Source organism: Alligator mississippiensis, chromosome 8 (assembly GCF_030867095.1).
Source record: "Alligator mississippiensis isolate rAllMis1 chromosome 8, rAllMis1, whole genome shotgun sequence".
NCBI lineage: Eukaryota > Metazoa > Chordata > Crocodylia > Alligatoridae > Alligator > Alligator mississippiensis.
In genome coordinates, this window is record NC_081831.1 from 71,314,032 (window position 1) to 71,338,156 (window position 24,125).

The following is a 24,125-nucleotide window of genomic DNA, read 5'->3' on the forward strand; positions in this document are numbered from 1 at the left end:
ATTAATTCTGTTAGTGTGCAGGTTGGTCCTTCCACAGCAGTGGTTCTCAACCTTTTTAGGCTCGAGGCACCCCTTGGTAGACTCGAGGTACCTTTGGGAAAATGTCAGCTCTAAGTTTTTACTTGCTTTTTTTCACTTCAGAAAAATAATAGATCAATTCGTCTGTTGCAAAAAACTCAAAAAGGCCACAACAGGTCAGAATTTTTTTTTTTAATGTTCTAGGGCTGTTTGCAGACATGGAGGGAAAAAAAATCCCAAACGGTGCATTACTTTAAACTGATCGTGCACCCCAAGCCCAGTGCATGGACAAAAGAGGCAACACATTAGTTGCACCTGCCTTTCCCAGCGTCTGTATAAATTGGGTACTTTAGTGGGGCTTTTTTGGCGATTTTATCTAATAGCTGATTGAATCAGCTATTAGGTAAAAGCATCAAAAAACCCTGCTGAGGCATGTGATCTATACAGATGCTGCAGAACCAGGTCAAACTAACATGCTGCTGCTTTCAGTAAAGCATTTCCAACCCTCTCTCTTCCCCTGCCTCCTCCGCGGCCCGCCCCCCCCCCCCCCCCCCAGCCAGCTGTCAGTGCCCTTGATTTTAGGAGTGTATGAAATGGGCTGTATTTGATTTAAGATTTGGATTCAGCCTGAATCAGGGACAGTGATTCGATTCACTGATTTGGATTACTGTCCCCAATTTTCGATTCGGCTGAATCTGAAGATACGATACTGATTTGGAGAAGCAGCGATTCAGCCATAAACACAGCTTTAAATGTTTTTTCTATATACCTCGAGGTACCAGGCATGGCCTGTGAATGCTGCGATGGTGGGGTGGATGGAGCGTCCCACAGGAGCGCGGGGGCACCCTCCATGTGCTCGGCAGCAGACCTGGAAGTACTTCTAGTCCACTTCTGGGTCTGCCACTGAGCGCACAGGGGCCCCTCCCATGCCCTCCCGGTTCAGCGATTGGCCGTGGGGGCACCCCCCTGTGTACTCCCTGGCACACCCAGAAGTGGACCAGAAGTGCTTCTGGTCCACTTCCGGATCTGCTGCTAAGTGCTCTGGAGACCCCCCCGCACTCCTGTGGAAAGCTCCATCCACCATCTCACGAGCTGCCTGATACCTTGAGGTATGTAGAAAAAATGTTTAAAGCTGTGTCTATGTCCGAATCATCAAATCTTTCCAAATCGATTTGGAGAGTTCCAATTTGATTCAGAAACATGAACGGGTCTCCTGATTCGATTCGGAGATTCAGCCACCGAATCGAATCAGCGACTGAAGCTTCGCACAGCCCTACTTGATTTCTGTTTGAAATCTCTATATCTATCTTGTGATTTATGTTCCCACTCCTGAGTGAATCTCAAGACACACTAGGATGCGGGGGCGCTCTGAGAAGCACTGTTCTCAGTCATAAAGTATGTGGATTTGGATCCAATATAGTAACGTTTTGGATGTCAGTCTTTTTTTCTTGGAGCGCACAACATTCATGTAATACCTGTCATAAATTATGAAAAGGTATACCTAGGGTAATGCCTGCTGTGATTGTATTCTCTGGGTGATGTTCGGAGTCATGCTCTGCTTCAGGCCTTTTATTTCACAGTTTCATAGTTTTTAGGGGCTGGAAGGGACCTTTAGAAAACATTGTCAAATTATTCCCATTCTGTCTTCTAGGTCTCCTCTCCTCCTTCTTCCCATTGCCTTCAACTTGTTTTTGGTAGTTTCATTGGGTTGGGTTTTTGTTTGTTTGTTTGTCTGTTTTTCCCCTGATCCCCCAAAGATTTTGTGCAGTCTTGGCTGCTGTTAGTGAATACCTATTTTTCTTAGTTATCCAAGTTGCTAGTCCGAATAGTAGGATAATGCCCTATCAGACAAATCAAGCAAAACTATAACGCCAACCTCTTATAAAAGGAATTCTGCAGTTATTGTATTACTTATGAGCTACTAAACATGCATTGCAATCATGAGGTACTTATTAGATATCATTTCACTTAAGTTTAGACAGAAAATGAAGGAAGTGCCAAGTCTGTTTTAATGAGCGTGCACATAACCATATAATTTAATTCTTAGCAAAACAGAATGATAGTCTTGTATAGTAAATTCCATGTAATCAGAGACTTGTTTTCTACACTGTTCATATTAGTTCTGATAATTGCAAATTATGGAGCTGTTCATCACTTAGAGCCTTGCATTTGTAAATTTGGATTTAGAATTTAATATGTATATATGATTCAGGTAAACATAACCTATGCTGTCCAAGACTTGGTGCTGAATTAATCTCCATGTAATTGAAAGATAAAATACTAAATTGTCTTCAGAAATATGGTGATATAGCATTGTTGGGCTTTTCCTTTTCATTTTTTTCTTGTAGTCAACTTTAAAAATTGGCATTGTTGATAGAAAACCTAATTTAAGTAAGCAGACTTTTTAACTGGGTAGTTTAAACAATACCTGCTTATTCTGTTGGTTCATTTGTTTGAAGAGGCTAATCATTATTCTTAAAAAGGCTGCTGGAAGGGGGGTGGATTTTAAAAAATGTAAGACTAGTATATTTTTGTCTAAGATCTGCACTTTTGTTAAATACTTTGACCTTCCTGGAAAATTCAGTATTTGAAACTTGCAAATATAATAGCTGGTTGCATAATGTTTATGACAAGGATGAGCAACATTATAGCTGTTTGCTTTAGGTGGGAACTGCGAAGAAACTCAGCAGTGATGACAGAATGGTAAAGGTAACAAAGGGAAACTTTATTTTTAATGTAGTACTTTCATCAGCATGTTTATACCAACAGCTGTAGTTATGAAATTTATATTTAACACACATGATTGAAATATTGATAACCCATGGTGGTGGTTTGACTGCCAGCTGATTAACCATACTGTAGTTTATAAAATCAAGCTTCTAATATTGCACTCCAGCTTTGGTGTTCAAATGTTAACCTGTAAAATTTTAAGTACTTCAAGGTACGTTAATATAATACACATTCCAGGTGAGTGGGGCAGAAGAAAGAAGGAAATTTGATAATGAGGGCTAAAATGCTTGACTAGCTATTAAGTTCACTTTATTTTTTGGCTGTAATTTGTGTTGCTTTAGATAGACTGTATAGTTGGAATGTTAGTTGTGTTGCATCTCCTTCCAGTAAGGCAGTTAAGTTTATTGTATAGTATTGGGACATCTACATTTTATTTCTTTTAGTCAGTGTATACCATTAATCAAAAACAATGCACAGTTCAGTTATTCTAATAGGTACGTTATTCCATAGGAGGCAGGATAGAGATGCACCTTGCAGATCTCTGATTTAGTTAGTCTATAAGCCTTTGTGAGGCTGAGCTCACTTTATCAGATGCTACATATGCACCTCTGATTTAATTAGTCTGTAATGGCATCTCTACCCTTCCTTTTGCCTGACACCAGACTAACACAGCTAATTACTTCTCTCCACTTTATTCCATATATATATATTTTTTTTTTTTAATTTTTGAAAAGATGAACCTACTTGCTGCTATTTTCTGGTGGCTCTTGTTGATTTTTCTTTTTGTCTGTGAAAACAAATACATAATTTAAAATAAAATATGGAAATCTCACAATAACTTCTATAGCATAAAAAACTGATAGGGACTAAAATTAATCTTTAAAAAAAGCTAGCATATATGCTAACTATATAAAAGGGTTTTTTTCCATTTATTAGCATGGTGGTTCTTTTGTAAACTCCTAAATAATGTACTTTGTTGTTTACCATGCCAGAAAATTTAAACCTGTGATATAGTAGAATTCAGCATGTTTTCCATATTAGGTGTTTTGCAGTGTAATGTGGAAGACAGGAGGCATGCTTCATGCAGTTTTCAAATTAGTGCAGTCTTAAACTTGAAAGTCATTGCCAATCTGAGATCTTTGACTTTCTTCTCATATGAAAGTCTTGTAAAGTTTAAGATGCTCATGCTCAGTTTTGGATGATCTTAAGCTTTTGGAAAAATAAAAGAACCCAAGCCCAGCCCATTGGATCAACACACCCACCTATTGATGTGCATGCAGCTTTAATTAACATTAGTTTGAATAACCCTATCCACTGTGTGTGGCTTTAAAAAAAATGCACCAGAAATGGTGATGCACAAATGCTTGCTTCCAATACTGGCATTTGGTTTTTGACTGTTAGCATTTTCCTAAACAAGTGAGCTGAACATTTATTCAGTGAATGTATTCATTCCTAGCAAAATGTATAGTGTTGAAAAGAATGAGTTAATTTTGGTGACACTTGCTGCATTTGACTTAAAACTTTTAAAAGGTTAGGGGGAATGGTAGATGGGAAGCATCTTTGCCACTGTGAAGTCCATGGAGTTCTGCCATTGACTATAGTAGAGCTAGGATATTATTTGGACTTCAGTGTAATAAAAGAATCTAAGTATATAGCATTAATTTTTAGGATTAGGTTATCTGGAATGTTTAGTAGTAGTTTTGAAAGTCTGGTTTCATTTTTAGTTTTAATAATTAGAGTATTTGTGCATTTCAACATTTTCTATTAAATTTTCAGTTTTCTTTAGCAGATCCTTATAGCAAAATATTTATGTAAGATGCAGAGTGGTAGATAACTGACATTTAATTTAGAGTACAGTGAATGTGTTAATGATACTCATGTTTGAGTATAAAATGAACTTGTATCAGAAGGTTAAGTTATCTGGTACACAGCTATAAAGGGAGGATTTTAACCATACACACTAGTAAGATTAAGCATTTGTGGGCCTATGTCTTCAGATATAGATTTTTTTTGGAGTGAATTCAATTTGCATTTATACCTAGTCAGTAGTAGTAGTGTAATAAGGTTTTACAGTTCTAAAATTAATGCTGTTTTCTTTATAGTTTCAGTCTGATGGAAGCAAACAAGAGGAAAAAGAGAAAATGGTGAGTTTGGGTTTAGTCCTGAAGAGTCATGTAGCATGAATATCTCTGTTAGAGACAGCCCCTACGGTTCTAGGAGTGTCATACAGTTTTTAATATACAACTCTTTAATGATCTCTCTCACTGCTTAGTACTTTTAATTTTGTACCGACCAAAGAAAAATCAGTCGCAGGAAACTTTGTACATGTTCCAGGATCTCAGTTTATCTGAGTTATTCTCAATACTGCTTTTTCTGACTCATGAGGAGAGAACTCTGCAGGAAGAAGCACATCTAATGATGCATTATAGTTGGAGAAAATGTTACACGTCAATACATTTATCACATTCTGTATGACTTGCTTTATTTGTGGATAAAAATTCGGTATACATTGTTAAACTAGTCTCTGCATTGCTCTGTTAGAATTACCATTTCCATACTTTAAAGGAAGATTCTGTGCGTTTAGCATCTGTTAAATCCACACTATGGATTTGTAATCTCATTGGCTGTGCTTTGTATAAAAACAGCCCCTAAGAAGATTTCCATCCTAGCGGACTCTTTTCTTTCCAGGTTTTTTGCACGTTCAGATGATTATTTTTAGTTTCGCTAGTCTTTCTGTAACAATACTATCTTGGCTGAGATCTGCTTTGTAGTTTTGTTTGTTTGTTATGTTTTGGTTTTTTTAGGGAAAAATACAGGAAGATCAAGGAAACAAATTAGAAATAAGAGACCATGTTATAGTTGGATGAGCAGTTTCTCTATAATAGAATAATGTAGTCCAGGAAGATTAATTTACCGTCAGATTTAGTGATTTCTCAGTAACATACAATTAGTTATAAACCACAGGAATTCACCTGCAAAATTTCTGATATTGAAACAGCTCAGTTAGTTATGTATGGTATCTATTCCTACTGGATTTTTTGCACATTTTTCTGTCTTCCTGAGGTATTATGTCAGGGGAAGGATTATGCAACCCTGCCCAAAGAGGAGGGTAAACATGAGTTACTGATAACTGTTTAGTTTAAAAGAGAAAATCAACGTTTTCTTGAGATCCTGAGGAACTCCACTAGCATTCATGATTCTGCTGTTTCTGACCTCTGAAAATGTCTGAGCTCAAGTTAGAGGAAAAGGGGATAATCATCACTTTCAAAGGAGCATTGTCAAGCTGAGTATCTTTGTCCTCATCCCCTGCAAAAGACCTTTTTGTAGAAGAGAAAATTGTTTTTGTGTTCAGTGTGCTTTCACCGTCTTCATTTCATGTAGGTTCTCTGCTTAGATTATTTGGGCTATTTCATTTTGTTTGACTTCCTCCATTATTTCCCTAAGCAGTGATATCTCGGGGTGTACCTTATAATGGCAGTATACCATTCAGTCATGACTGACATCCTGGACAATGAAGCTATTGTTAAGTTGGAGCATGCTAAAAATATCACAGGGTTTATTCTAGGTATCTGCTAATCATTGGGAAATCTGGCCCCTTGAGTATCTAACTTTTTTTTTCTGATTTAGAAACATTTTAGTGTCATCAATGACTCCTTTTGATTTAAAAAGGAAGTTACAGCCTTGTTTTGTGGTACCAACCATAATAGTGTTTTAAGAGCTTTATCAAAATAAATAATTTTACTTTGACAATTATGTTTCCTGGAGTGTCTCTGATATGCTTGTTGGCTCTCTTTTGTATTTTTTTTTGTCTCAGGAGATTTTGTTTAGCTGTTTGTTAAGTATTACCGACCAAGTGTTGCTTCCATCTCTTTCTTTGATGGACTGTAATGCATGTATGTCCGAGGAACTCTGGGGAATGTTCAAAACTTTTCCATACCAGTACCGGTGAGTAGTGTCTGATCAGTTTTCATTTTACCTGGCATATTGTTGTTTTATTGTTTTGTCATTTTTTTTTAAATTTTCAGTGTTAATGAGGAACCTTTTTTCTTTCTCTCGCTCTAACCTTTCAAGGTATCGTCTCTATGGACAGTGGAAGAATGAAACATACAACAGCCACCCACTTTTAGTGAAAGTTAAAGCTCAAACTATAGACAGAGCCAAATATATCATGAAGTAAGTTATGCCAAATTTCTTGATTTTTCAGTTTAAAAACAATTGGATTTTTAGAAAGCAATGTTCACCTGTTTCATGTAGGTATTACATATGATAAATATCACTACAATTAATTCTCAGCAAAGGTGCTCCCTTTTAACAAACCAATTGAGTCATTAAAGCCTTTATGAACAGGAAAGTACTCTTTAAATTAACGTCTTCTGGTTGATAAAAAAGTTTGTGTAAATGATGAATAAAGAAATAATTTGTCATATTAATGTCCAACAATAATGTTTTCACTGCTGTCGAGACTGTCTAGTGGAATTATTTAAAATATCCATGGGAGTACATTTCTTTGAACTAAATTGCCTTGCTTAGAAGAGCTTTCTGATTCATGAAAGATTTTTCTTTGGGTACAGTCAATTTTACATAATTTCAGATGCTCTTGATTCCTGGCAAAATCTCAGAAATCCTTCCCTGTAGGCATTTACATTTGTAATAGTTTCTGTTGTATAGCTTTATCCAAATCCATACTTGGAGGGCATCCATTTGTCGTCATCCTCAAATGAACATGTATACTTTTGAGGGGTGTAGGTTGTAGCCGTGTTGATCTAAGGACATAGGCAGACAAGGTTCTTTGAGTAGTACTAGACCATGGTGCTGTAGCAGTGTTGCTGTATGACAACGCGTAGACGAGCCCATTGTTTCCTAGCGCACGACCGATTAGGGTGTTGAACCCCCTTAGGCACAGAACATAGGTCTCCTAGGTTGTGCTTACTTGCTTTTTAAATGTTAAAAGAAATCTGTGATAGAACAGGGATTTGACCTAGTAGGTTAGCTTTCAGGCTTCGAGCCTAATTGCTTACAGGTTTATGCTAATTTACCTCTAGATTTTGAAAAAAGAAAAGTTTTATTATGATAAAGGATATAAATGCAAGAAGTTAAAACAGTACAGAAAAATCAGGAATTTCAGCTTAAATATAGTTAGAATATGAAGGACCTAAACGAATATTTTTCTATACAAGGTAGTGTATTCAGGTAGCATTAACTTGGAGAAAGCAGACTTTCTTTCTATATGCACTGTTAATTGAATAATTAAAAAATTACAACATAATTTTTTCTCTTTAAATAATTGCAGCTGTTTGCTTTAGTTTTGAGATGACCACACTTTCATTTGATTATGCCCTAAATGATTGTTTTTAGTAAAGCTAATTTGAAATAGAACAAAATAATTTATGTTAAAAAATGACTCAAACACTGTACTATGTTCTGCAATTGATTTGGCTTCGAAAGCAATGAAGTCCTTGAGAAATTAGTAGGACACTCGAACAGTAATGTTCTGACCACTAAAGCAGAAGTGATGCCCACACATTTTTGCAAGTTAGACTGGAAACAAGAAAAGCTATGGCATCTAAAGTGATGACCCTTCTGCTTTAATATTGATATGTACTATTTACTTTGTTTCTGCATAGGCTTAAGATCAGTGATAAGTTTGCAGGTTCAGTATTGGAAATGTTCTTGAGATAAAAATGCTGAAATCCAAGAATGCATCTTCAGTTAGCTGAGTATAAGAAGAGTTTAATTATGCCAATTCATTGCTTTCATTTTTTAAAGAAAAGTTTGCAGAAATGAAGCCATGACAAAAAGTTAAGTGCTTTTTTTCCCCCAAGAACAAGCTGTGTGCTTGTATAGAGTATCAGACTGAAGTGCTCTATTTAGGTGATAGCTATAACACAAGCTGTGCCAGTGTGGGGAGAATTTTAGTATTGTATGGCTCTATATTGTAGAGAAGGTTTTTTTGAGCGCAAGGACATTTCAGTCCTTCACCCTTCTACCTAGATATCAATTCAGTTATCGCCAGTTGTGATTGACATGCAAAAGTATTAGGCAGTATATTGAGGATGCCAGTTCTGTTCTGTATAGGTTGTACAGTCTATGTAAATTTCCACAGTTCAAGCTGGGTTCAGGCCAGTAGTCTGCAGATGAGTTTCCACTATTATCAAATATCCTTTTTATTTTCCATGGCACTTTTGCTCTATCTTTTGATCAAATATATCCTCTCAACAGGATTTATTTTGCATAATTGATGATTATGTTACTTTATCACCACTAAATGCTAAGTTGGTGATACACAAATTGAAATGTATAGAGAAGCAGTGATCAACCTTTCCAGTGCACAGACTGGATGAGTGGAACACAGCTCACCTGTGGGCCAGATCTGGTATGTGGGGCCAGCCCTTCATGTTGGATAGGACCCACAGATTGACCCAAAGTGCTGGGTCCAGGGCGAGGTACTGGTTCTGACTCCTTGCACTGGGGCTGGGTCCAGAAATGGCTTGGCCCTATGTGCTAACCTGATCCAGCATGTGGGGCCATGTTATCCAGCCTGTGGGACTTCCAGTGGGTGGCAGAGGGAGTGGGGGCAGCCTTAATTGCTCCAGGGCTCCCAATGCGATCATCACTCCTCTGCCGCAAAATGTCTAGACACCTGGGAAGCTCTGTGGGTCAGATGACTTTGAGCACCACTGATACAGAGGTTTTAATTGCAATGAAATATCTCCTCTTTTATAGGCGTCTAACCAAGGAAAATGTGAAGCCTTCTGGAAGACAAATTGGGAAGCTGAGTCACAGCAATCCAACTATCTTATTTGATTATGTATGTTGTTATGTTTGGAGGTATATTTAAATGATAGATTGACCCAGTCTTTCCTGATAATATGCAAGTCATTTCTTGAGCTGTCAAGGCCTAGTATAAGGAAGGGGGTTACAGAATTGTAAGTGTATGTATTAAAAGGGGGAACCTGCCTTTTTTGTGCATGATATCTTAAATCAAGGAGGAAGAAGCCTAACTTTACTATACTAAATTTATGTTGTTTTTTTATGCATAGTTATTCAATAGGTGTATGAAGTATACCCAAATTGTAAGAATTGACTAGTGATTCTTGGATCGCCAAATCGAAGCTTTAATGTGACCTAATTTTCAGCAAGTAAAGATCATTCCCCTTTCCCACATTTAAAAACTTTCAAGTTGGACACGCAGATTAGGGCCCTTAATCGCTATCAGTTTTGTTGGGATTTTAATTTAATAGCAAATGATATAAAGATAGTCCCCCATTTAAAAAAAATTTAGAAATGGTTTGACATGTTCAGTTCACTAATACTTTTAGTGTAATATAGAAACAGAGAGAACCTATAAAGGCATTCAAAATGTTGTAAAAGTCAGTTTTTAAAGATCTTGCTTTGAAAAAAACTGGAAGACCTTTCAGTTTAGTAGATGCTAGGTAAACCATGACATTTTATAAATTACTATGAAGGGTAAGTAGCCCTCTCTTACCAGTGTGAATACATTTGTATCATGTTTTTTGTTTTCAGATTTTATCACAGATACAGAAGTATGATAATTTAATAACACCAGTCGTTGATTCATTGAAATACCTCACTTCACTGAACTATGATGTCTTGGCATGTATCCTCTTTGTGTAAACAGTTACATCTGCTAGTTGTATGCCTACACTTGTGTCTTAATCCTGGATTAGCAATCCTTTCAGTAGGTATTGTTTTGTTGTGGCTGCACTGCTTTATAAATCTTTCTGTCGTTTGCTGATCTTTTGTGATAGTTCTCATTTTGTGAAACTTGCTTTCTAGCTCTTTCATCCTTTTTTCCCCTTTCTGGCATTATTAGGAAATGCTGTGTTTTGGCAGTGGTTTACTCTTTAATCATCTGCCTGTGTAGGATTCTTGTGCCTGCTAAATGATGAGATGGTAACTGCTGGTATCTAGATAGTAGTGTGTCTTTTATCTTAATGGATGTTGTCAGCAATCCTAATCCCAAAATTTATATATATATATGATTTGCTTTCTAACTACTCAAGTATATATATATGATTTGCTTTCTAACTACTCAAGTATAAGACTCCCACATTACAATTTTTGCAGCTAAATGTACCGTTCTATATAGCTCTTACTTTGATAAGTCACCTAACGATCTTGATACTGGTAGATCTCTTTCTGCAAAATGGAGATGCCTTACAGGCATGTTTTCAGATTCGAATAATGTTTGTAAAGTGCTTTAAAATATAAAGTATGATAAGTTGTTCTTAATGCTTACAGCAATTTACTTAAGGAAAAGTATTTTCTTTAACTTTGTAAAAGATTGCATCATTGAAGCACTGGCAAATCCTGAGAAGGAAAGAATGAAGCATGATGACACTACAATCTCTAGCTGGCTGCAAAGTTAGTATTTCTGGGGTTTTTTTCATAAATTGGTGTTTAAAATGTATATCACTTCTGTTATTTTGTACTGCCTATGTATTTTTTAAAGGAGAAAGCAACATGGCAAAAGCAATAGAAATGTATTCTTGTCTTGTTTATGAAAGTGTAAGTAGAAAGTTCACAATAAGTTGATTAATACAGCTTTCAATCGTGGCTTTTTGGGTTTTTTTATTTTGTCCTCCATCTTCAGGTCTAGCTAGTTTTTGTGGTGCAGTTTTTCGAAAGTATCCAATTGAACTTGCTGGCCTTCTTCAGTATGTGGCAAACCAATTAAAAGCTGGGAAAAGGTAAGTCTGACGTAGTTAAGCTGTATATTTCTGTATTCTAAAATGTACTGATTTAGCAACTGCCTTTTGCCAATACAAACACAGGCACATTTTTATTAATAAAGATGTAGTTATTATACTAGTCAGACAGATAGAGAGCTTCAAGTACCATCTCCTCTCTGCGCTACTGTCTGCTCAGGTTTGGGAGAGCCTGCCTAACGCTGCTCCAGCCTGGCTCCCGGCTGTGCTGTGCTGTGCTGCTGCTCCCAGCTGCACTGCAGAAGACTGGAGGGAAGCGGGCTGGCTCTGACCTGGCTTTGCTTGGCAAACTCGCGAGTGAGTGCCTGGTCTACTGCCACCTGCCTAGGCTGGCGCAGCGTGGCTGCCCAGAGCTGGTTGCAGCAGATATTTGGTGTGCAGGAGGCAGTGAGTCCTGCCAGATAACATAGTCCATGTGAAGCTGTGGGTAGCAGCAGCTGGCAAGGGATTTTCCCTCTTTCCCTCCCTCCCAAGTCAGCAGTGCACTGCAGGGAGAGGAAGGCAGAGCCGTATGCTGCAGCAGGCAGGCGGTATGCCTGCCTGGCTGCTTTGCTGGGCCGCTACACCACTTCCCTTCCCTGCTGGATTGTATTCCATGATAAATGCTAACTGTAATGCATTACCAGTATAAATATAGTGGTTTTAACTGTTTAACTTTTCACATTCCTAATTAGCAACTCATGCTTTAATGTAGTTAAGATCTTACCCTTTTGCTTAAAAAGAACCGCTGATAGGAAGAGGCATTTCAGCACACTTTTCTAGGGTTTTGAGATTTTGAAAATTTTCAGTCTTTTCCCTTCCCATCACACTTTTCTTTCACTGCGCACCAGTTAACACCTTATTATGTAATCTGGTGATGGCACAGTTCATTGACCACCAGAAATAAGGTAGGTAATAGTTTCTCTCGTTCCATAATATTGCACAAATATATAAGTATTAATTGTTTATTTCAAAATTTAACTTAAGATGCAATATAAAATAAAATTAAATAGATTTTAGCCTGATAGTTGGACTCAATTGTTCCATTAATGGCTGGGTAAATTAGAGTGTGTGGAGTAAGGATGCAGTTGATTCCCAAAGCTGAAATCTGGGTATATACATCATGATTGAAAAATGACAACAAAAAACATCATTAAATACTCTGAGGTTTGTTTTGGGGAGTTCAGATCAGCATTTGCTTTAAGCAATATTTCTTAGGTTTTTGCAAGATCTCTTTTAAGAAGTCTGTTTGGGACAATTATAGTACTACTCTGATTTCTCTTAAAAAGCAATAAACGCATAGCAAGTAGTCCATTTTCTTGGTTATTCAAATCAGGGGGGAAATCTAATTTTGGTAACTAGGGTAAATTGTTGATGTAAAAGGTTAAAACGAGATTGGAGTGAAGTCTTTGGAAGAAGCATGCAGTTAGTCTGCCAACTGTTTTTCTTGAAAACTAGATCATCTGATCACAGAATTCTTGATGTTAAATGTGCCTTATGATACTATATCGAATGTATCACACTGGATATAAAATGTTTTGTAATGTCAGAATTTTGGGTATGAAATGGCAATAGAAGAGTTTTATAAACATATTAACGCGTGATTTTGTACTGTAAGATGTGGTTTGTCCTTATTTGGCCATTTAATTTGCTCTCCTTCTTTTGGAATTGAGCATATCAAAATTAATCTGAAGGTGGTGGCTGTGTTGGCATTTCTTACTTTTTGCACCTTAATTTAAACACATGGTTACTACAGCAAAACAAGCTCTACACTCAGAGCAAGTACAAAAATGCTGACAGCAAGTGCCTTAGTCTGCACAGAATTTAAAAAACAATTTTCATCAGAAAATGCTCGTTTTATTCTTGGCATTGTAGATCATGAGCATTGTACCCATTACTATTTGCAGAACTGGGTCCTAATATATTACTTTTTGCAAAGATCTTTGAGGTCCTGTTCTTTATCCTATGGAAGTTACTTTCTTTTAAATGTAATTATATTGCACATGTTAACATTAGCAAATCCGTTTGTGTCAGCGTTTAAGTGTTTCTGGATCTTAATTACCTTTTGAAAATAAATTAGGTATTGCCTACTTATTACAGCAGTTTTAACATGCAAATTGCATTCCATTTGTATTGATTATTTTAAATAACAATTTATGTTCTTCATAGTAGGTCTCATATTTATGTAGTTCTAATTTTTGTTCTGTGCAGCTTTGATTTGCTTATTTTAAAAGAGGTGGTACAAAAAATGGCTGGAATAGAAATTACAGAAGAGATGACAATGGAGCAGCTAGAGGCCATGACTGGTGGCGAACAGCTAAAAGCTGAGGTGAGAAAGAAGGTTAATTTATTGCAAATCCTAGTAGCACCTAAACAGTAATGCATCTATTTAAAGACACTTAACAATCTCATTTGGAAGCAGCTCTGATACCTGAAATGTGAACTAAAAATTCAAATTTTTGCATTACACAGAGATGATCCTAGGAGGTAGCTGATACAGATCTAAAATGCCTTACTAAATAAGCAAGATCTTTGACTTGCTGTAGTCCTGTGTAAAGTATATGTATTCTGATTTATCTCCTCGGACAATATGAAGGGCAGTTGGGAGTGCACTTAGGCAGAAAGATTAAAAGTCGCTTGCTAATATATGTGCTTAGGAATGTTGAACTAGAAGAGACTTGCTGGGCCTCAGATCCCTGCAGATGGACTAGACAGAATGTAATAAGGATTTGTCCAGAAGAACATCTGTTCTGGCAACCTTGCATGGCATGACCAAAAAGCACATGATTTTAAAAAAATATATAAGAATCCTACAGTGCCACAAGACAAGAGTAGGAAGAACTAGTGTTCTACCAATATTTGGGTGAGTGCATTGGCAGAGAATTTGTTAGGTAAAGTATGTCAAGAACTGGACCATCCCTTATATTATGGAGGGAAGGCAAAAAAAAACCCAACCCAACAAACCTCCCAAAACACTACTTTGCAGTGATAGATCTTCAGGAATGTTCTATTGAATGAAAAGTGATTTGCGCAAATGTTACATACAAGGTCCAAAATCATAATCTTAGCCTATATGTGTTATTTTCTATAATAGCAGTTTTTAAACCTCTTGTTTTCTTGGCTTCTTTGCAGGGTGGATATTTTGGCCAGATCAGAAACACAAAAAAATCTTCTCAGAGATTGAAAGATGCATTATTGGACCATGATCTTGCCCTTCCACTGTGTCTGCTGATGGCTCAACAGCGAAATGGTGTGATCTTTCAGGAAGGAGGAGAGAAACATCTGAAGTTGGTAGGAAAGCTGTATGATCAGGTAAGCACAAACTATTACAAGTTTGCTTTTTTAAAGTAAGGGTTTAATTCTGGGCTGTTAGTTTGATAAAAATATCACACAGCGGTTTTTATTGGTAAATTAATCTGTTTGCTTTAAAAATAACAATAAAAATTAGGGCTGTACAAAGTTTTAGTCGATTTGATTCAGAGGAGATTCGGCCCAATTTGGCAGCTGAATCTCTGATTCCGAATTGAATCAGGAGATCCGTTAATCTCTCCGAATCGAATCGGAAGCCTCTGAATAGATTGAGAGATTCACCAATTCAGCCATAGACACAGCTTTATGTGTTTTTTCTACATACCTCGAGGTACCATGTGCAGCTCGTGAATGTTGAGCTAGCAGATGGAGTGTCCCATAGGAGCACGGGGGGGAGGGGTGTTCCCCTGTGTGCTTAGCGGTGGACCCGGAAGTGGACTAGAAATACTTCTGGTCCACATCCGGGTCTGCCACCGAGCGCGCGGGGGAACCCCTCAGCTCGGCGACTGGTGCCTCCTGAGTCTGGGGGGCACCTGGGGTCCCCCGTGGCCGATCACCAAGCTGGAAGGGTGCTTGGGTGGGGGCACTGCCAAGTGCGCGGGGCACCCCTCCGCACTCCTGTGGGATGCTCCATCTGCCCCACCATCTCAGTATTCACGAGCCACGCCTGCTACCTTGAGGTATGTAGAAAAAACATAAAAAGCTGTGTCTATGTCCAAATCGCTGATTCTCCGAATCGGAATCAAATCTTCGGATTTGGCCAAATTGAATTTGGACAGTAATCTGAATCAGCAAATCGAACCACCGTCCCCTGAATCAGGCCGAATCTGAATTGAATACTGCCCGCTTTGCACACCTTTTAATAAAAATGGCTATCTTTTTTTTATAATTAGAGAGGCAGAAATGTAATTTTTTTTAGGTTGTTTACTAAAAAAGTGACCTTGTAAATTTGTGGATTGAGATTGTTCAGTGTACTTCGTACAGAGTTTGAAAGGCTGAGGCGCCTAGTCTAATTTTGATTTTTTTTTTTTCAAATGTTTTGCTTATACAGTATATAACTATTTTGGTGTCAAAAGGAAATAATGTAATCTAGTCTAGCAGGGGGTATGAACAAACAAATGATGTACAGAAGTCCAAGAAATACACACTTGACAGTGAAGGCCTGTGAGACCTCCTAGTCTCACCTGCATTTCAGAGGAGAAGTGGACAAGTTGCCTCACCTACTTAGTACTTTTAGGAACTAAACAGAGACCATGTATTCGTGCCTTCTAAATTGATTATAAGCCAGCAGCTTTTATAATTGCTTCCAATTCAATCTAGAAGACAAGTGACTTATTTGTAGGTGAAAGATTAAAACAAGTTTTTTTTCCTCCTTATGAGGAAATCTGAACACGAGCAAACAATTTTACGTTGAAAGGTTTCAGGCTGTTCTCTGCACCCATTCCGTTGACCATATAATCCGATTCTTCGGAAACTTAATTTAAAAAAAAAATCTGTTTTTATCTTTTTGGAGTCAGAAACAGGAAGGTCTTAAGTCATCATACACTCATCTGAGATTCCACGTTTCCCACTTTGGGTCTCAGTGTTAAGAGGCATTAAATAACAATTTATTATCTACTGGAAACTATCAGATGTGTACGGTTAGAATTTTTTTATGACCTCCTTCAAAATATCTTCAGTGGACAATTTATACATTGATAAGTATTCATAGATGTTAGGGTCGGAAGGGACCTCAATAGATCATCTAGTCCGACGCCCTGCATAAGCAGGAAAGAGTGCTGGGTCTAGATGACCCCAGCTAGATGCTCATCTAACCTCCTCTTGAAGACCCCCAGGGTAGGGGAGAGCACCACCTCCCTTGGGAGCCCGTTCCAGACCCTGGCCACTCTAACTGTGAAGAAGTTCTTCCTAATGTCCAGTCTAAATCTGCTCTCTGCTAGCTTGTGGCCATTATTTCTTGTAACCCCCGGGGGCGCCTTGGTGAATAAATACTCACCAATACCCTTCTGTGCCCCCGTGATGAACTTATAGGCGGCCACAAGGTCGCCTCTCAACCTTCTCTTGCGGAGGCTGAAAAGATCCAGTTTCTCTAGTCTCTCCTCGTAGGGCTTGGTCTGCAGGCCCTTAACCATACGAGTGGCCCTTCTCTGGACTCTCTCCAGGTTATCCGCATCCCTCTTGAATTGCGGCGCCCAGAATTGCACGCAGTACTCCAACTGCGGTCTGACCAACACCCTATAGAGGGGAAGTATCACCTCCCTGGACCTATTTGTCATGCATCTGCTGATGCACGATAAAGTGCCATTGGCTTTTCTGATGGCTTCGTCACACTGCCGACTCATGTTCATCTTGGAGTCCACTAGGACTCCAAGATCCCTTTCCACCTCTGTGCCACCCAGCAGGTCATTCCCTAGGCTGTAGGTGTGCTGGACATTTTTCCTCCCTAGGTGCAGCACTTTGCATTTCTCCTTGTTGAACTGCATCCTGTTGTTTTCTGCCCACTTGTCCAACCTGTCCAGATCTGCTTGCAGCTGTTCCCTGCCCTCCGGCGTGTCTACATCCCCCCATAGCTTTGTGTCATCTGCAAACTTGGACAGAGTACATTTGACTCCCTCGTCCAAGTCGCTGATGAAGACATTAAAGAGTATCGGTCCAAGGACCGAACCCTGCGGGACCCCACTGCCCACACCCTTCCAGGTCGAAACCGACCCATCCACCACGAATCTCTGGGTGCGACCCTCCAGCCAATTCTCCACCCACCGGACTGTGCAGTCATCCAAGTCACAGCCTCTTAACTTGTTCACCAGTATGGGGTGGGATACCGTATCGAAGGCCTTCCTGAAGTCTAAGTATACGACATCCACCCCTCCTCCTGTGTCCAGGCGTTTCGTAACCTGGTCATAGAAAGAGACTAGATTGGTCAGGCACGATCTGCCTGCCACAAACCCGTGCTGGTTTCCCCTCAGCATAATTTGTCCTGCCGGGCTCTCACAAATGTGAGCCTTGATAATTTTTTCAAAGACTTTGCCAAGGATGGAGGTGAGACTGACTGGCCTATAGTTGCTCAGGTCCTCCTTCCTCCCCTTTTTGAAAATGGGGACCACGTTGGCCCTTTTCCAGTCCTCCGGGACTTGCCCTGTGCGCCACGAGCGTTCAAATATTCCCGCCAGTGGCTCTGCAATGATGTCGGCCAGTGCCTTCAGCACCCTCGGATGGAGCTCATCCGGGCCTGCCGACCATCTCAGGGTCTACGCATGGAAGTCTGGCGCCTTGCTGCTGCCTCTCTACAACTCCAGTGAGAGACTTGTCGTGCCCCTCGCTTAGGAACACTGAGGCAAAGAACTCGTTGAGGAGTTCAGCCTTGTCCCCCCTGTCTGTCACCAATTGTTTCTGCCCATTTAGCAGGGGTCCTATTCCTCCCTGGGCCTTCCTTTTACTCCCAATATATCTAAAAAACAATTTCTTGTTGTCTTTTACTTCGGTTGCCATCCTCAGTTCCATGGTAGCTTTGGCCCATCTAACTGCCTCCCTACAAGCACGAGCAGAGGACGTATATTCATCTTTGGTGATCTCTCCCTGTTTCCACTTTCTTTGTGCTCCCCTTTTGTCAATTTGGCTGCTCTGGATTTCTCTGGTCAGCCAGGGAAGCCTCTTGGCCCCTTTCCCTCTGTTGCCTTGCTCGGGGATTGTCTTGTTTTGTGCCTGAAGGATCGTTTCCTTAAGGCACAGCCACCCTTCTTTATTGTTATAGTCCATTGGCTCAGTCACAATACACTGTGCACAAAAAGTCCGTTGACATCTCCATTCAATTATGCTTCTCCACCAAGGAGCATTGTAGGATTTAAAATACGTATCAGAGTCTAGAATGGATTGTGATGGTTCTTAATGGAAATCACGTAGATACTGTTGTGCTTTTATTTGTTTTCTTAGCGTTCTTTCCTTCTAGTTTTTTAGTTCAGGGTGCTGACGAAAAGGAGAGACTTGTTAAAGACTTAATGTAGCAACAGATGACAGGTTATTTTGCTATATTATTCTAACTCTAAGAATCTTTAGGTAAGGGGTACAAAACCATTGAGTAAGCCCTAAGTTTACATACTTCTAATAGGGTAGAGTATTTGCTATTTCTTTTTTGCAAGAAGCTTATGTGACCAGTGGTTTGTTCCCCAAGCGCATGTGATTTATCTTTTTAAAAGTTGTTGTCAAACACTGACTAGTCTGTAATTCTTTGTTTTTCAATTCAGTGCCATGATACTCTGGTACAGTTTGGTGGGTTTTTAGCATCCAATCTAAGCACAGAAGATTACATTAAGCGAGTGCCTTCTATTGATGTTCTCTGTAATGAATTTCACACACCCCATGATGCTGCATTTTTCCTGTCAAGGCCTATGTATGCACATCATATTTCGGTAAGTAAAAGGATTGTGGGGGTCTATTTTCTGCTTTCTGCAGCTGCAGTGTTAAGTTATAACCTAACTGCTGGATACAACTGCATGCCTTTTTTTAGCTTCTCACTGGAAATTTGCTGTGTCTTTTAGGACAGTGGTTCCCAACTTTTTTGTGCCATGGACCGGCACGGGAGTGGCGGAGCCAGCTGCTTCCCTCCCGGGGCTGCTCTCCCCCCCAGCTTTAATTCCCCATGTTGCCACCGGTAGTGGAAGCTGCTTGCCTTTAGCTAAAATGATGCAGCAGTTTGAGCTTTTCGAGTAAAACTTTTTGTGTGGGCTTTCAGAAACTCAAGTCCTTATATCTGTTTCATTAAGAAGCTCTAGTGCCTTTAGTTTATAACAGGGACTTGAATTGTTGCAGTGGCATCATTTTGTTCTCCAGAGGTTTGTTCAGAGATCCGCAGACATTTTTTTTTTCTATTTTATGTATATAAATAAAATTGTGTGCATCGGTATTGAACTCTACCATGTAGAAAAGTTGGATTTTTTTCCTTCGAGTGTTCAGTGCCTTCATGTAAGAAATTTAATTGTTTAGAGATATTGATTATTTAGATATAGGCAAATGCTACAAATTACTAATAACTTTTTAATCCTCAGTCAAAATATGATGAACTTAAAAAAGCCGAAAAGGGGAATAAACAGCAGCACAAAGTTCACAAATACATCACATCGTGTGAGATAGTCATGGCTCCTGTTCATGATGCTGTGATCTCCTTGCACCTTCCCAAGGTTTGGGATGACATCAGTCCACAGTTCTATGCTACGTTCTGGTCACTGACAATGTATGACCTTGCTGTTCCGCATAACAGCTATGAGAGAGAAGTCAATAAACTTAAAGTACAGATGAAAGCTATAGATGACAATCAGGAAATGGTATGTTTTTTCTTACTAACTCTAAAAAAAAATAGTTTTAATATTTTAAATTTGCTCTAACATTTCAGTTCAAACCTATAAACATTTCTAAGTATAAAAATGGGTTTTCAGGAAACCTTGTAATGGATGGTTGTAATCTCAGTTCGAAGCAGCATAACATTTAGTTTTTGTATTGTTACTATTTCTTATTAGGATTTTCAAAACAGCAGCATACAGGATTTGGTTTACTGCAGGTGCTGTTTTTGATAGTGCATCTGGTAACTGGTTTAATGCATTACAGGAAATACGAAGCACATAAAAGGCTGTTCACTTTGCTTAAATGTACTTCAGCATGGGAGTGGAACAGATTTGGTCTCTGCTTGTGGTACTAACATAACTGACAGTCAGTTACATAACGTTTTTCAAATTCTTTTTAGTTCTCTCCCTGAGTGGCAGCAATAAGCTGACTATGCATATTGTTCCAGGCAGGACAGTCTTTTCCTCATGGTTTAGATGGATTTATAGTGTTGTCTAAAAAGAATAGCAGAAACCCACTTACACTTAAATACCTCATATTACCAAGATAAATGAACTCGCCCGCTTGCTTATCCAGTTTTAATAACTTTCATGAATTGAGTGAAACTGAATTAAGTCCACTGTAATTCTAAATTATTAATTCACTTCTAATTATTATTTTTAAGTTAATTTAGATTAACTACTGAGCATCCTTGCATATACAAGCCCATGGACATTACTGAATAAGGGCTATAAGGCAGGTCTGTGATTAGAAAATAAGATTGTCATTTGTGTTCTCAGTTCAATATAGAGGCCCTGAATATCATGTTTAATGATTAAAATTAGATAATGATCTGTTAATTAAAGTGGGATATGCACCCAAGTAAAGAGGCTGCTAGAGGAATACATGATTCTTATTGTGCTAACTACCATTTTTTTAATATAGTAAGGGGTAACAAAATATTAAAGTGAAATGCATTAACACTTGTAGCCTCCAAATAAAAAGAAGAAAGAGAAAGAACGTTGTACAGCTCTTCAGGACAAGCTTCTCGAGGAGGAAAAGAAACAGTTGGAGCATGTGCAGAGGGTGCTACAGAGGCTGAAACTGGAAAAGGATAGTTGGCTTTTGGCAAGTAAGTGTGTGAAACTTTGGCTGGTTTCCATAGGCCCTGCTTTTTCTGAATTAGTTCTGGCAACATTAACACTGTAATAGTTTAATAACAAAAAAACAGATTTTACAAAATAAACCATGTTATCAAGATAAATCACTTTTTTAATTTCAAGGGATCAGGTTTTATTTCAAACACTAGGTGATTATTTAGTTGTGATAGTGGTCACTTCATAGCTGGTTAATTTGCTGGACAAAAAGGCAAATTAAAAACAAAATTCTTGCCAGTACAAAATGCCTGAATACCTAACTATCCTGAACTGAAGTATTAAGGGTAAGAACCCATTTGCATAAAGTTGAAATTAATTGTGGTTTAGGAAGTATCTTTATTTACAAGATTTCTGTGGGCGTTTTTTTTAAGTGATTTGACCATAATGCATATGTTGTCCTAAACTGGTGCAGAACAATGTAGTTACCCAAAAATTACGATCAGATTTTTCCAGTTAAATTCTTTGTTAGGGTATCATTCAATTTTGTCCCAAGAGCTGCATCATAATGAGCATTTCTGCTTTTATTGAGTCTTAGGCAGTTGAGGAAGCTATATGTTCATATACATGTTTTTCTCGCTGGGCCATGGAATCCATGGTTAAGCTTTCTCTTTGCAACAATATAGACTTGTTACTGTAGTAGTTTGTTCTTGGTTACATCAGTATAATAAATCTGATTCCTCTGCTCCAGCCTAGGATTTTATGACTGCCATGGAAAGACTGTTCCATGTGGATCTACATGGGCATAATTTCCCGAGCGACCAAGTCTTGGTTCTAACCTCTTGTTTGGATTGGAGTTTTACAGATGGTCATTACTTCCCTGTAATAAGGCCGATATTTACCTCCTTTGATCTGAGGTTCAGATAGTTCTTACGAAGCAAGATGAAGTCATTTTTAGGTTGAACTTAAAAATCAGTAGATCTTGTGAACTTCCAGAGTATAGAATCATAGAAAATTAGGGTTGGAAAGGATCTTAGGTGGTGATCTAGTCCACCCCCTGCCTCTCCTCAGAAGTCATGTCTCCCAGCTTCCTCACCATTTTTGTTGTCTTCCACTGGACTCTCCCCAACTTGTCCACATCCTTTCTGTAGTGGGGAACCCAAAACTGCACACACTGCTCCAAATGTGGCCTCACCAGTGCTGAGTAGAGGGAAATAACCACCTCTCTTGATCTGTTGGCAGCACTCCTACTAATGCAACTCAGTATGCTGTTAGCCTTCTTCATCCTTGCCCCCTCCTCCCCAAAGGAGGGACACTAGCAACAGATCGTCAGTCGACATTTGCAACAAATTGTTATGGTGTTTTAATCCCTTATGTTCATTTGCTTTGCTAACTTACAAAATTTGATATTCTGTACAGGTCTTTCAGTCAGTAGAATAAATTAGCGAGGTAGTTCTGAGCCATATATCATCCGTTGTGTATAACCGAGAAAAATGTGCACAGTTAATGAATAGATTACATCTGTTAGATAAACCTCACTGAGCTACTAAAAAAAACTGTTGGATTTGAGTTTTCCTGAGTTAGAATGAGTAGATGTCTGAGATGTTAAATGTTCTAATTCACAATGTATTTCTGAAGCACATAGATGAGTGATGTGGAATCTTTTTGTGGAAGAATTTTGAGGGCTAGCTGCCTTATGTAAAACTTGATTTTGTCATAACACATTTTTATATTTTCTTTCCCTTTGTTTTACAGAGTCTACCAAAAATGAAACTATCACAAAATTTCTACAGCTGTGTATATTTCCTCGGTGCATTTTTTCTGCAATTGATGCTGTTTACTGTGCTCACTTTGTAGAACTAGTACATCAACAGAAAACTCCCAATTTTTCCACACTTCTCTGTTATGATAGAGTAAGTAGCCGGAGTTCTTAAATGGTATTTACAAGTTTTATAAAATAAGTAGTTTTTTCTTTCAGAAACTTTTGCATATTCTTCCCACTAAAAAGAAATGTCTGTATGCTTCAACAAAACAACTAGGTGTGTCCATGTTCCAGAATCTGTATTTATCATTATTACCATAGCATTTTGAAGGTCCTTATCAGGACTGGGGTGCTAGGCAATGAGCATATGAAAATGCTGTCCTTTCCTAGATCTTGATGTTGAGAGAGACCAGGTAGGCAACATAAGTTGAAAATCAAAGGAACATCATTTTAAGTATTTGTTTTAAAAGGCTTTCCTAAAGACCCTTCCCTCTCCTCTTTCTTTCTGGCTGCCAGGTCTGAGCCAGGTATTCCCTTAGTTCTGAGCCAAGATATCATCCTCCAGTTGATCTGCCCCCCATTGCATTGCAAAAGATGGATGATAGTTATAGAAAGCAAGAACAGAACAATTCAGATCCTGTTGCAAAGTTACACTTGCACTTTTAGAAACGAGTTTAAAACCTTATAGCACTGATTTTTTGTTTGGTTTCTTCTTGGAAGACTGTTTGGTCTTCTGGGTGCCCATTTGAATTGGCTGGTGTTCACAGTCCTGTTTCTGACGGAAGTACATTTTTACTGCTTATCATCCCCCAACAGAGTTGGAGAGCCTTCACAAGATTCTAGTTTTTCTTGCAAATCACCAGGATTTTTTGCTAACTTATTGTTTCTGGTGTATTCTACCTGTTGAAGGCAGTGGGGTCACACAGCATCATTGAGGGCATAATTTACCCTCTGAAAATAGACAAGTATCCTATTTAACTTTCAGAACTGGGTCGAGTTTGAAAGCTGTGCCATTTGGGAAAAAACCCCTCACTTTTAAGTTGAAAATACTTGATTTAGATGTGATCCTTCAAACTACCTCTTATAATGAATGTTCTGAGTAGAACTACATTTCAGCTACAGTTTATAGATGTCTCTGGGTATGGACAAATGAACCAAAGATGAGGGGAAGCTTCTGTTTTGGAGCATGCA

The 24,125-nt window shown here is 38.6% G+C and overlaps 1 protein-coding gene across 4 annotated transcripts in view; it reads left to right on the forward strand.

Moving 5' to 3' along the window:
* The window catches only part of THOC2 (THO complex subunit 2), an 85,894-nt gene that overhangs the window by 42,160 nt on the left and 19,609 nt on the right, over window positions 1-24,125 (forward strand). For 2 of the 4 annotated variants that reach the window (XM_059732834.1, XM_059732835.1), the window contains exons 13-26: window positions 2,683-2,727; window positions 4,851-4,892; window positions 6,563-6,693; window positions 6,820-6,921; window positions 9,472-9,556; window positions 10,273-10,366; window positions 11,053-11,133; window positions 11,363-11,459; window positions 13,668-13,785; window positions 14,589-14,768; window positions 19,007-19,171; window positions 19,808-20,083; window positions 21,069-21,210; window positions 22,928-23,085. In XM_059732834.1, coding sequence (XP_059588817.1) covers window positions 2,683-2,727; window positions 4,851-4,892; window positions 6,563-6,693; window positions 6,820-6,921; window positions 9,472-9,556; window positions 10,273-10,366; window positions 11,053-11,133; window positions 11,363-11,459; window positions 13,668-13,785; window positions 14,589-14,768; window positions 19,007-19,171; window positions 19,808-20,083; window positions 21,069-21,210; window positions 22,928-23,085 — 1,716 coding nt within the window. The remainder of the gene's footprint in view (window positions 1-2,682; window positions 2,728-4,850; window positions 4,893-6,562; window positions 6,694-6,819; window positions 6,922-9,471; window positions 9,557-10,272; window positions 10,367-11,052; window positions 11,134-11,362; window positions 11,460-13,667; window positions 13,786-14,588; window positions 14,769-19,006; window positions 19,172-19,807; window positions 20,084-21,068; window positions 21,211-22,927; window positions 23,086-24,125) is intronic. The other 2 variants (XM_014607185.3, XM_014607186.3) reach the window with 1 other exon arrangement.